The 14,289-nt window shown below is 44.7% G+C and overlaps 1 protein-coding gene across 3 annotated transcripts in view; it reads left to right on the forward strand.

Annotated features, from left to right (window-relative positions):
* TTC17 (tetratricopeptide repeat domain 17) overlaps window positions 1-14,289 on the forward strand; it is a 112,641-nt gene that overhangs the window by 79,866 nt on the left and 18,486 nt on the right. For all 3 annotated transcript variants that reach the window (XM_061610812.1, XM_061610813.1, XM_061610811.1), the window contains exons 17-18: window positions 7,121-7,291; window positions 11,655-11,911. In XM_061610812.1, the coding sequence (XP_061466796.1) occupies window positions 7,121-7,291; window positions 11,655-11,911 (428 nt within the window). The remainder of the gene's footprint in view (window positions 1-7,120; window positions 7,292-11,654; window positions 11,912-14,289) is intronic.

A 14,289-nucleotide genomic window follows, 5' to 3' on the forward strand; every position in this document is an offset into this window, starting at 1 on the left:
CCCTTCATGAAATTTCTAAAGGCTAGCATGTCCTGCCTGGCCCTCCATCAGACAATAGCACCATCACACAATAGCAGGGTTTAGGGTAATCTCTTTAGTGTTATTTATTTATTTATTGTATTTATATACCACCCCATAGCCAAAGCTTTCTGGGCAGTTTACAATAACTAAAAACATTAAAAACAAATATACAAATTTAAAAACACATATTTTAAAAACAATTTAAGTAACAATTTAAAACACATGCTAAAATGCCTGGGAGAAGAGGAAAGTCTTGACCTGGCACCGAAAAGATAACACTGTTGGCGCCAGGCGCACCTCATCATAAACATAATTCCATAATTTGGGGGCCACCACAGAGAAGGCCCTCTCCCTTGTTGCCACATTCCCAGCTTCCCTTGGAGTAGGCACCCGGAGGAGGGCCTTTGATGTTGAGCGTAGTGTACGGGTAGGTTCATACCGGCAGAGGCGTTCCATCAGGTATTGTGGTCCCAAGCCATGTAAGGCTTTATAGGTTAAAACCAGCACCTTGAATCGAGCTCGGAAACATACAGGCAGCCAATGCAAGTGGGTCAGAATCGGTTTTATATGTTCAGACTGTCTGCTCCCTGTTACCAATCTAGCCGCTGCATTTTGCACAAGCTGCAGTTTCCCAACCATCTTCAAAGGCAGCCCCATTTAGAGTGCATTGCAGTAATCTAGCTTGGAGGCTACCAGAGCATGGACAACTGAAGCCAGGTTATCCCTGTCCAGATAGGGGCATAGCTGGGCTACCAACCGAAGTTGGTAGAAAGCACTCCGTGTCACCGAGGCTACCTGAGCCTCAAGTGACAGAGATGGTTCTAGGAGAACCCCCAAGCTACGAACCTGCTCCTTCAGGGGGAGTGCAACCCCATCTAGGACAAGTTGGACATCCACCATCCGGTCAGAAGAACCACCCACTAGCAGCATCTTAGTCTTGTCTGGATTGAGCCTCAGTTTATTAGCCCTCATCCCGTCCATTGTCGCAGCCAGGCACTGGTTCAGCACATTGATAGCCTCACCTGAAGAAGATGAAAAGGAGAAATAGAGCTGCGTGTCATCAGCATACTGATGGCAACGCACTCCAAAGCTCCGGATGACTGCACCCAACGGTTTCATGTAGATGTTGAACAGCATGGGGGACAGAACTGACCCCTGTGGAACCCTATACCAGAGAGTCCAGGGTGCCGAGCAATATTCCCCAAGCACCACCTTCTGGAGCCGACCCGCCAAGTAGGAGCGGAACTACCGCCATGCAGTCCCTCCCACTCCCAACTCAGCCAGTCTCCCCAGAAGGATACCATGGTCAACGGTATCGAAAGCCGCTGAGAGGTCAAGGAGAATCAACAGAGTCACACTCCCCCTGTCTCTCTCCCAACAGAGGTCATCATACAGGGTGACCAAGGCTGTTTCCATGCCAAAACGAGGCCTGAAACCCAACTGAAATGGATCCAGATAGTGTTAGGGTGGTTTTCTAAATAAAAATGCATTATATATTTTTATTCTGTCTTTAAGTTTAGTGTCCTTTCTTTTTGTTGTGCGCTCTTTTATTTTTTATACTCACCCCCACTGTAGGAACATACAAAGCTGTCTTATACCAAATCAGACTATTGATTCATATAGTTCTGTATTGTCTACACCGACTAGCAGTGGCTCTCCAGAGTTTCAGGCTGGGTACTCTCCCAGCCCTACCTGAAGATGCCAGGGACCGAACCAGGGACCTTCTGAATGCAAGGCAGATGCTCTGTCACTGACTTTAGGCTATTAGTGTGTATTAACTAATAGGCAAAAAAACCTTACTGTTTAAGAACGTACCTATAAAAAAATGTACTGCCAACAGATATTTCTATCAAACTTTAAAAAGCAGAGAAATTGTGCGGCTATAGTGAATGCACCAGGGGAGCAAATTCTTCCAAGCTACACAGGAAGTGGATTGGACTGTGAAAGACCAACCCAAATTGTGTTTGCATTTTGACAAATTTGTAGGGCAGTCCAATATCCCAGAGAGGAGGTCAGGTCTCTTGCTCCCCTGGTTCATTCACTTTTAACTGTCCAGTTTCCCTGCTTTTTAACGTTTGATAGAGCTATCTATTGGCTATCGGTACGTTCTTAAACCACAAGGTTTTTTTGCCTGTTAGTGAATTTCTCTGCTTTTTAGTCCAGGAGGTAAGAAATGGGATCCTGTGCAAGTTTGCTGAGAATGGATTGATCATTTGCATGCTTATTGAGTTCAGTGGGATTTAGTCCCATGGAATCATGCTTAGGATAGGTGAAACTGACCACAAGGGGAATGGGGAGGGGAGGATGAGGAAGGGCATAGGGGAGGAGGGGGATGGCAGTGGGGAGGAGAAGGGCAGGTTTGATCATTTGCATGGTTATTGAGTTCAGTGTGATTTACTCCTGCACAATCAGGATAGGTAAAACTGACCATGGGAGGGAGGATAAGGGGGGAGGGCTGGAGTGGGCAGGGGAGGAGGAAGAAGGAAGAGGAGAGGGGAGGAGGAAGGGAGAGAAGGGAAGGAGGGGAAAGGCAGGTCTGATCATTTGCATGCTTATTTACTCAATCCCATGCAATCATGGTTAGGATAGGTAAACTGACCATGGGGGGGGGAATAGAGGGAGGGGAGAGGAACGGAAGGGGGTAAGGGATTGGAAGGGGATAGGGAGAGGTGATGGAAGGTGGTGGGAAGGGGCAAAAGGGAGGTGATAGGAGGGCGGAGGAGGGCAGGTTTGATTATTTGCATACTTATTGAGTTCAGTGGGATTTACTCCCATGCAATCATGCTTAAGATAGGTAAAAATGACCATGAGGGGGGAGGAGGGGATTGGAAGGGAATAGGGGAGGGGGAGGGAGAAGCAAAGGGAGGGGATAGGGGAGGAGGGAGGAGAGGGCAGGTTTGCATGCTTTTTGAGTTCAATGAGATTTACTCCTTGCAATCATGCATAGGATAGGTAAAACTGATCTGGGGGAGGAAGAGGGAAGGGAGGAGGGAGGTTGGGTGGGTGGGCACTGGGCAGATGGGAAGCCCCTTTCCAAAAGGAAAACATTGTGAACAGTATAGAGGGGAGACCTGAGGGGGCCCCAATTGCCGTAGTGACGGGTAGAGGGAGGTATGGTGATATGAGAGGGACGTGCCAGGTAAGGAGAACGCGGCCCAGACATGTAGTGGCTGTGCCGCGTTCTGGTCCTTCTCATACCCGCAGGGTTGTTGGTTGTCCTATCAGCCAACTCTCAGATCTCCAGTTGCTGCTTTTTAATGCCAGATCGGTACATAATAAAACCTCCCTCGTCCATGATTTGATTGTGGACGAGGTGGCCGATCTGGCATGTATAACGGAGACCTGGGTGGGCGAACAGGGAGGAGTTAGTCTCTCCCAGCTCTGCCCACTGGGGTATCTGGTTCAGCATCATGGTAGATCTGAGGGTCGGGGAGGTGGGGTTGCTGTGGTCTATAAGAGTTCCATCTCACTCACCAAGCACCATGTCCATGCAATCACTGGTCTGGAGTGTTTGCACCTTGTGCTGGGCCAGAGGGACAGACTGGGGATCCTTTTGGTGTACCGCCCACCTTGCTGCCCAATGGCTTCCCTAACTGAGCTGACGGAAGTGGTCTCAGAGATACTGTTGAGATCCCCCAGACTATTAGTACTGGGAGATCTCAACATTCATGCTGAGGCTACTTTGTCTGGGGCAGCTCAGGACTTCATGGCCGCCATGACAACCATGGGGCTGTCTCAATATGTTAGTGGCCCAACACATACATCGGGGCATACTCTTGACCTGGTCTTTGCTACTGGACATGGGGATAGTGATCTGGATGTGGGGAGTTTTACATCTCTCCCGTTGTCATGGACAGATCATTGCTTGCTGAAGTTTAGACTTTCAGTAGCCTTTTCCCTCTGCAAGGGTGGGGGACCTATTAAATTGGTCCGCCCCCGGAGACTAATGAATTCTGAAGGTTTTCAAAAGGCTCTGGGGGGTTTTCCGGCTGATAAGACTGGCGCTCCTGTCGAAGCCCTGGCCGATCTGTGGAATACAGAGATGACCCGGGCTGTTGACACGATTGCTCCTGTGCGCCCTCTCCTATGTAGAGCTCATACAGCTCCTTGGTATACTCCGGAGCTGAGAGCGATGAAACAAGACAGGAGGCGGCTTGAGCGGAGATGGAGACGAACTTCCGACGAATGCAATTATGAGCTGGTTCGTGCTTCTACTAAGCTCTATGTAGGAGCGGTGAGGGCGGCAAAAAAACAACATTTCGCCGCCACTATTCAGTCATCTCTCTCACGCCCACAGGAGCTTTTTAAAGTGGTTCGTGGCCTACTTCATCCAGGCCTACAAGATACGGCAGATACATCAGTAGCTCGATGTAATAAATTTGCTGAACACTTCCAGCATAAGATCTCATGCATTCGCCGGGACTTAGACTCCTATTTAATAGCAGTTAATCCTACTGAGGTGTCCGGAGCACAGTCTTGTCATGTTTTGTTGGATGAGTTTCAGTTGGTTCAGTTCGAGGACGTGGACAAGGTGCTTGGACAGGTTCGTGCGACCACTTCGGTACTGGATCCTTGCCCCTCTTGGCTAATTAAAACTAGCAAGGAAGGAACAGTTGGCTGGGCCAAGGAAGTGATTAATGCCTCTTTACGAGAGGGAGTGGTCCCTGGCTGTCTGAAAGAGGCGGCAGTGAGACCACTCCTGAAAAAACCTTCCTTGGACCCAGAGGATGTCAGCAGCTACAGACCAGTAGCCAATGTTCCGTTCCTGGGCAAGATCCTGGAACGTGTGGTTGCTGACCAGCTCCAGGCGCTATTGGATGAAACCGATTATCTAGATCCATTTCAATCGGGGTTCAGGCCTGGTTTTGGCACTGAGACTGCCTTGGTTGCCCTGTTTGATGACCTATGTCGGGAGAGAGACAGAGGGAGTGTAATTCTGTTGATTCTCCTTGACCTCTCAGTGGCTTTTGATACCGTCGACCATGGTATCCTTCTGGAGAGGCTTGCGGAATTGGGAGTTGGAGGCACTGCTTGGCAGTGGTTCCGCTCCTACTTAGCGGGTCGTCTCCAGAAGATAGTGCTTGGGGAACATTGCTCGACACCGTGGGTTCTCCAATGTGGGGTCCCGCAGGGTTCGGTTCTGTCTCCCATGCTTTTTAACATTTATATGAAGCCGCTGGGGGCGGTCATCAGGAGTTTTGGAGTGCGTTGTCATCAGTATGCTGATGACACGCAGCTCTACTTCTCCTTTACATCTTCTTCAGGTGAGGCAGTCGACGTGCTGAACCGTTGCCTGGCTGCGACAATGGACTTGATGAGAACTAACAAACTGAGACTCAATCCTGACAAGACTGAGATGCTGTTGGTGGATGGTTTCTCTGATCGGATGGTGGATATATACCCTGTCCTGGATGGGGTTACACTCCCCCTAAAGGAACAGGTGCGTAGTCTGGGAGTCATCTTAGACTCTTCCCTCACACTTGAGGCTCATGTAGCCTCGGTGGCCCGGAATGCGTTCTACCAACTTCGGTTGGTAGCCCAGCTACGTCCCTATCTGAGTAAGGAGGACCTCTCATCAGTGGTACATGCTATGGTAACCTCGCGTCTGGACTACTGCAATGCGCTTTACGTAGGGCTACCTTTGAAGACGATTCGGAAGCTACAGCTAGTGCAAAATGCGGCAGCCAGACTGCTAACAAGAACTAAGCGGTCTGAGCATATAACACCTGTGCTAGCCCGTTTGCACTGGCTTCCAATATGCTTCCGGGCCAGATTCAAAGTGTTGGTACTTACCTATAAAGCCTTATACGGCGCGGGACCACGATATCTGTCGGAACGCCTCTCCCGATATGAACCGGCCCGTACACTACGGTCTACTACGAAGGCCCTCCTCCGGGTTCCGACTCATAGGGAAGCCCGGAGAGTGGTGACAAGATCTAGGGCCTTCTCAGCGGTGGCCCCCGAACTATGGAATGGTCTCCCCGAGGAGGTGCGCCTGGCGCCGACACTATCATCTTTTCAGCACCAGGTTAAAACCTTTCTCTTCTCTGAGGCATTTTAATTCCTGTTAATTCTAAATTATTATATTTTGATTTTAGACTGTACAGTTTTGTGTACAGTTTTGTGTTATTTTTATTGTATTTTTAATGTTCACCGCCCAGAGAGCTGTTGCTAGTCGGGCGGTATATAAGCTTAATTAAATAAAAATAAATAAATAAAAAATAAATAATTGTTTTTCACTGTGTCCCCCACCTTTTTATTCTACTGCAGGCTCATGTAGTCTCCTATCCAATTTGAAACCAAAGGTGTCCCTGGCTACATCCACACCAGACCTTTGTTTCACTTTAGACAGTCATGGCTTCCCCCAACGAGTCCTGGGAAGTGTAGTTAGTGAAGGGTGCTGAGAGATGCTAGAAGATGCCCTGTTCCCTTCACAGAGCTTCAGTCAGAGTGGCTGACTGTAAAACCAGTCTGGCAACTGGAGCTGTCTCGGGGAATAGGAGTCTCCTCTCAGCACCCTTCACAAACTACACTTCCCAGGATTCTTTGGAGGAAGACATAACTGTCTAAAGTGAAATAAAGATCTGGTGTGTGTGTGGCCCCAATTATGCAAGCCAAGCAGCTATGAGTCTGGCTTTTAGAACATTGACATTCAGTTCAAGGACAGAGAATGAAGGACAGAGAATGGGGCAAGGTCAGTAATAGGATTACAGGTACTCTGTGAACATGGCTGATTTTTAATTAATTTCAACAAATTATGAGAACTCTGACAGAAGAAAGTCCAACAGCCGTCTGGTTTCTCTCTCTTTTTTTTTTATATATACTTCTCTCTGACTGTTTTGTGTGTCTCCATGAAAGAGGGTTGTTAAGCAAGTGTTTGTGAGTTCAAGACAGTATGTAAGGTTTTGTTTTGAAATGAACTTACAGGAAGCATCAGAATGGCATGGGGAGTTATTTTCAATTTAACATTGCAGAATGCAAAAAATCCATGCTGGCTATAGTATACAGCCACTCTCATTGCTGTTTAATCAGTAATTCAGTTAATTATAACAGTTTGTCCTGAGGGGGTAATGTTTATTTGTATGTTTGTGTTTTACAGGTCACTGCCATGAGAAAAGGCAAGACAACAGCCATACCAGACAGAAGTACTTTGACCTGCCAAATTCAGAGATCGTATTGATGGAGGAAAATCTTGAGGCAGTGACTGAAGACGATTCTACAGATCTCAGTCACAGTTCCACAACAGATTCATCCTCTTTAACTTTTGAGAGTAAGTTCATATTGGAACAGTTAAAGGAGTTGAGTCCTTTTTCAGAGCGGTTGTTATTTTGTGCACATCTAAATGTGGAACAGGCATCTTTTTCAGTGATCAACACCCATAGATTTGAATGAGTGTATGAGAAGGAATTTTAGCATGTGCATCTTTTCATGTTGAGTTCTGCAGCAATTCAATCTGCCAAACTTCCTACTTTGGTACAATGGTTAAGAATACAAGAATCTTAATGCTGAAGTTGACCATCTCTATTGTACATATACCCTTAACCTACGTTTATGCAATGCAGGACACAGGTAGATCCCTTACATGTAAATGCATACATTTAAATGTACTTGCCATATCTGCTGGTTCGTTTGTCTATGGCATACCCGCCTGGGTCACTGATTAGTGGCTAGCACTGTATCAGTATAGGATAATAGAGCACCCATGGAACACTTAGCTATGGGCCATGTTGTGTATAAATTATCGTACATACAATATGATCACAGAACTATTTGGGAAAGTAGAGAAATATTGGTTAATTGTATTGTAGTGTGCATGTATGTTTTAATTCGATTGTTAAAGACTTTCCCATCTGTTAGACAAACCAATGGTGTCACATTGCTCTGAGAGTGCATGTGCAGTTTGTGATTCATGATTGGATGGGATCCTTGGTTAGATTAGAATGTAAGAAGAGCCCTGCTCAATCAGAGCAAAGGCCTGTCTAGTTCAACATCCTGTTTCTAATAGTGACCCATCCAACCACATGTTTCTGGGAAAACAAGTGGGCCCCTTCTCCTGTTAGCTCTCAGCAGTAGCAATTTGGGGTCATACTGCAAAGTAAACTCTGGAGGCTCCATTTAGCTATCATGCCCTGACAGGAACAAAGGAAGCTGCGATATACCCTCTACCCAAATGCATCCTCTTACCTTAATATGAGGCTTTGTAATAGGAAATTGTGCACAGTGATAATTTCTCAGTCAATATCTCAAGGCAAAAATAGGAAGGAAAAGGGAATTGATTTAAGATTAAGGCACAAAAAGTGTAATCTGCACCCCTTCTCCGTCATACGAACAGAGTCAAGCAACTGCCTGTTTTTCCCTGATTGAACAAATGAGCAACTTGCACTTTCTGCTATTGCCAGCTCATGCTGAGGCAGCGCACATTGTCCTCCAATCTCAGTGGGAGGGCAAGTGCATACAAGCCCTTCCTTGTCATGCCAGCAGGCCTTCTACTGTGAATAATCCCTGTGTATAAATCCCCTTTACTTACCTGACTTAGTGAAGTGCACTAGTTTCTGGAACTGCTGCTCCCTTCAGCTAATGGAAACTTCTTACAGACTTCATTAAGTTTTGAAAGAGAAGCATGCAGCTGCTTTTGATGTATTGTGCCTCTTGAACGATAGCTTCACTGGAGATGTATTTTAGAGGAACTTAATGGAATCCCCTGCATGGTGGCCTGAGAGCTTGAATTATGAGGTGAATGCATTTTTAATACTTTTTAGGTTCTGAGCTCTTCAGGTAAGATATTACCCATTTTATCATCAAAACAGGAAAGGGCATTTTCCAGATTTCTAGAATGTTGCCTGATATTTTTTAAAGTAGTATTTGAAAAATTAGCATTTGAAAAATATTTTTTATCCCCCAAAAGTGCCTTTTTCCTGCAAAAAAAATGTAAATAAATGATTCTTGTGTCCATGAAACATTTTAGATCTGTCCTTACAAGGTAAGCTTTCCAAGCAGAGTTGCTGATGAGAACTATTCAAATTATGGCTTTGAATCTAAAAACAAATGAACAAATATCTTAATGAAAGGACTAAAATATCGATCCTTGTCAGTCTCAAGTGGCATATATGCAGAATTGATATCCATGCACTTGGTTTTAGACAGAAACGGAGTATTGATGCCTGACAGTATCACAGTGTTGAAGGTTGTAATGAGTTCTTAAGCATATGATCCTTATGCAAAGCAACTATGCTGTGGTTTGATTTTTTACAGAAAGAAAATGGGCTTGTAAAGTAGGAAGAAAATAAAGATAGTTTTACACAACCATGGTTTTCACACAATTATTGCAGCTAATAAGATATCCTCCATCATATCTCAATTATAGTGATTTGCCTTTTTAAACCATACAGGCTGTAATGGCAAGGAAAAGTTATGGATTAGTTTATTACAGGAACTGTTCATATGAATCCTCCTTTAAGGGATTCAAATTTACATTGTCTACTCTTGAAGCAACTGTTGAAGGCAGTACAGTAAAACTACGTAGTAATAGTAATAATAATATTCCTCTTCCTTCAGGGAGCTGAAAGCAGCATACTTGAGTGTTCTCCCCCCCCCATGCTTCCTCACAACAATCCTGTAAGGTAGGTTAGGCTGAAAGACTGTGACTGCCCCAAGGTCACTCAGTGAGCTTCTTGGCTCAATGGGGATTTGAACCCTTGTCTCCCAGGTCCTTGTCCAACACTCTATCCACTATACATGGATTCTCTTTATACCCCTAGTTTAAACCAGGTTTGTCCATCTAACCCTATACAGTCAACTCCACTACCACTATTCTACCCACATGGTAGTTGGGTGTTGTTGAATTATAACTCCCATCATCCCTGATCTTTGGCCTTGCTGATGGAAGTCATAATCCAACAACATCTGTAGGGCGCTATGTTGGCTGTTCCTGGTCTGCTCTGACTGGCTGAAGTTTCCCGGTGTCTATCAATGAGCTGTGACCATTCCTGGACTGGTGTGGCTTGATCACAGTAATCCAGGCATTGGTAACTTCAAGACTGGATTACCGAAATGAACTCTTATGTGGGGCTTCCCTTGTGGTTTGCCTGGAAACTGCAGTTAGTGCAGAATGCTGCAACATGATTGCTTGCAGGAGCAACAGCCTACTACACCTCTTTTCAAAGATTTGCATTGGCTGCCAATTTGCTACTGGGCAAAGTTCAAGGTTTTAGTATTAGTATATTAAGCCCTTAACATCTTAGGACCAGTTTACTGGAGGGATTGCCTTTCCCCATACGGCCTATCTCTGCCACTTTGATCTGCGGAACTTGCACTTTTACAAGTGCCACACAATGTTTGTTCTGAATTTGCAAGGAGTCACTCCTTTCGTGTGACAGCACCTGTGCTCTGGAACCCCCTGTCTCTTGACATGAGGCAGACACCTTCACTGTACTGTTTTAGGCACCTGCCAAACATTTTTTTATTTCAACAAACCTATCTGGACACACAGTCCAGTTATGTGTATTTGTTTTTAACTTCTGTTTGTTTTATCTGTATATTATTGATTTTACTGTTTATGTATACCACATAGAGATTATTTTGATTAAGTACTTCATAAAATTTCTTAAATAAATAAAGGCATTACAAAATAATTTAAAGTATAACCTTATACCTCCCTTCTCAGAAGTGAGAGCCATTCAGCTAGGCCCTGTCCAGAGTACACCCAATAAATTTATGAACCCAAGTTAGCCATGTCCATTAACTCCAATGGGTCTATTCTGAGTAGCACTAGCACTGAATTACCACCCATTGAGTTCAGTGGAGCTTCTTTCCAAATAAGTAGGTATAGGATTGCAGCCTTAACCTGTGTGTATACCCATCCAACTCATTAAGAACAGAAAAAGAGCCCGCTGGATTAGGCCAGTGGCCCATCTAGTCCAAAATCCTGTTTTCACAGTGGCCAACCAGAACTTCTGGGAAGCTTATAAGCACAACAGCACTCTGAGCACAACAGCACTCTCCTTTCCTGTGGTTTCCAGCAACTGGTATTTAAAAGCAATACTGACTAGATGTAGAACATAGTCACCAGGAATAGTAGCCATTGATAGCCTTATTCTCTATGATTTTGTCTAATCGTCTTTTAAAGCCATCCAAGTTGGTGGCCATCACTGCCTCTTGTGGAAGTAAATTCCAGAGTTTAAGTATGGGCTGTGTGAAGAAATTCCTTTTTTCCTCTGTCCTGAATCTTCCAACATTGAGTGTCATTGGATATCCATGTGTTCTAGTATTATGAGAGAGAGAGGGAGAGAGAGAAACTTTTCTATATCCATTTTCTCCATACCATGCATAATTTTATACATGTCTGACATGTCATCTCTTACTCTCCATGTTTCTCTAAACTAAAGAGACCCAAATGCTGCAACGTATCCTAATTTCCTCATTCTTCTACCATTTTTCAAAGATCACTACAAAGCTGCTCTAATAAATGGAGGAAACACTTTGCTTAAGAGTATGAAGGGTTTCAGAGCTTGTTTTTGAGCAGTTTCAGTTACTCGGAAGAAGCAAAGGAAGAAGCATAGTGCTATATAATGTAATGCTATATTATAGTATAACTTTTGAGATGAGTGGTTTGTTTTGTCGTCCCCCTTTTACAGGTACTGTTATTGCAGAAAGCAATGGCTCAGAAGGAGTGGAGAGTCTGGGAGATGCTCAGATGTCTGAAGAAATGTTGGCATTAGTAGATGAGTTTGAAAACTCTTGGCCTCTTGAAGCCTTTGAGGGGGCACTGGAAGTGAAAGGCCATCGGATGGACTTGCAAGGGATCCGTGTCCTCAAGAAAGGTTCTCAAGACGGACTTGCCAGCTCTTGTTTCGGAGATTGTGGAGATGATGATGATGACGAAACTGAATGGGTAAGAACTCTCATCAGCAAGATCAAACTAGGTATTTCTTGTACGTTGTATCTGGATTATCTATAACTTTGTTCAGGCATCCTGATATGATGAAGAGTGATTATGTGAGAGGAGCCCTTGAGGATGATAGTGTTTGGTATTTTAAAAAATATAAAATGAAATAGGAAATGGTTTCGTGGTCCTATTAACTAATCCCACCCATTAGGTACATCATGTTAACAGGTACATGGGATATTTCCCAAATATCCCTTAAAGGGAACATGTCCCTTTTTACAAGGGAACATGCAAGTTTGCCTATTCCAACAGATAGTGCTAGCTTTGTCTGTCCACTCATCATCATTCTCATCACCCTCCACAAGTTGGAGGGCTACTGTGTGAAGTGGGGGCCTTCTGTACTTGTGGAGGTTGCTGGTGTGTATCAACTGGGAATTTAACCTGGCTATATATGTTTCATTACCCTACCTCTTTTAGTTGGCTGATTGTGACTTACCTGCCTTGTTTTTGGAAATTGTGTTGTGAATTTGAAACCATTTTAGTTGTAACCCACTCAGAAATTGCTCCATAAGGAAGAGCAAGAAATGTTCTAATAACAATAAAATGATTGCATTCTGTGGAAAGTTATCTATTGTTCTCCAGCTTTAGCAGGCTGATGCATCAGATGCATGCACTTATTAAACCCAGGCTGGATTACTGTAGCATGTTCTACAGTGGGCTGCCGTTTAATTTGGAAACTCCATTTGGTGCAGAATGTGGCAGCAAGAACACTTGTAGGAGACCAAGCTTCCAGAACACATTACCAAAATTCTGTATTGGTTACACGGGCTGCCTGTTGATGTCTGAGCCCAATTCAAAGCAGTGGTTTTGGCCTTTAAAGCCCAAAAAGGGTTGGGACCAGGCAGTACCAGCTAGTGTGATGGGGACAGAGCTGCCTTCCTGACATTAGTGTTACTACAAGGTACTTCAGTGGAGCAAGGTCAAGCACACTGGCGGAGCCAATTCATCATTCTCATTAGTCCACCCATACAGGTCTGGCCTCACCACCACCACCCTGTTCTGCTCCAACCTCATCCAGATAATGCAGTGACGCTGGTGTCAGGAGAGAGACTCTGTAGCTCCGTCCCACCACACCACTTACCTACGACCAGGCTATCTGGAGGACTACTTGTAGTATGAGCCTGCACGGGGCTTATGATAGCTACTGAGGCTCTCTGGCCCATCAATAAGAGATATTAGAGTCGTGGTTTTTAATTTGATGATTATGTATAATACTTTGGTCCATGGAATAATAAATATTTTCAAATAAATATAAATAATGTAATGCAAAGTTCATGCTGAGGCTTTGCTCAGATAAGGAATATAAATTGTTGAGCATAAAATGGACCACAACACGTGGATTCCTCCTTGCAACAAGTCCAAATGGCTAAAAGGCCTAGATCCTGTTCAGAAGTTATCTTTGATGCGTAGGGCTAGCATGTGAACAGGATTACATCTCCAAGCTGGGCTCTAATGTTGCATTCCCTGCCAACTCCATCCTCTGCGTCCTCACATCAAATGGCACCCCTTTTCAGATGTCTGCTTAACACAGAGGCAGCAGGGCTACACTGGGCCAGGAGACATTGTCCTCCTTCCCCTTGATATGTTATTCCTACCCCGGGGTGGGGAACTTCAGACCCGAGGGCCAAATGCAGCCCTTTAAGCCCTAGACAACACCCTAGACAACACCCCTCACTGGCCCTGCTTCCCACCCTCCTTCAGTGTTTCTGCATGCCTCAGATGTAACTCTGATAATGACACCTGCTTGCCTGGATGGTGGATAGAGAGGGATATATGTAGAAACTATTCAGTGGTAACGTTTACATTTGTTGTCCCTCCCACTCTTGCCTCTGGCCTCACCCACCACTGGCATTTGGTCCCCAGAAGGGAATGCAGCCTTTGTTCCCACTCTTGTCCTGTGAGATTGGGGCTCTAGGGTTGTTAGATTTGGCCATCACCGGTGGCTTGGCACACCCATTTTCATGTAAATTATGTAGTCATATTCTATGTTGATTATCTGCATTACATTAAGTTTTCAGTGTGGTACTCAGTGCTGAAATGTTGCCCACCTTTGTGTTAAGTGGATTATTTTTATTATACAGCCACAAGAGTGGCTGTATACTATAGCCAGCATGGATTTTTTGCATTCAGCAGTGTTAAATTAAAAATACCCCCTGTGCCAATCTGATGCTTCCCATAAGCTCATATCAAAGCAAAACCTTGCAAAACCTATAACCCTAAACTCAGAAATACTTGCTTAACAACCTTCTAAATTTTCATTGTGATACGCAAAACAGTCAGAGAGAATCAAAAGTTCAAAGTGTAAAAAGAGAGGGGGGAAACAA

This window comes from Rhineura floridana, chromosome 2 (assembly GCF_030035675.1).
Source record: "Rhineura floridana isolate rRhiFlo1 chromosome 2, rRhiFlo1.hap2, whole genome shotgun sequence".
In the NCBI taxonomy this organism is placed as follows: Eukaryota; Metazoa; Chordata; class Lepidosauria; order Squamata; family Rhineuridae; genus Rhineura; species Rhineura floridana.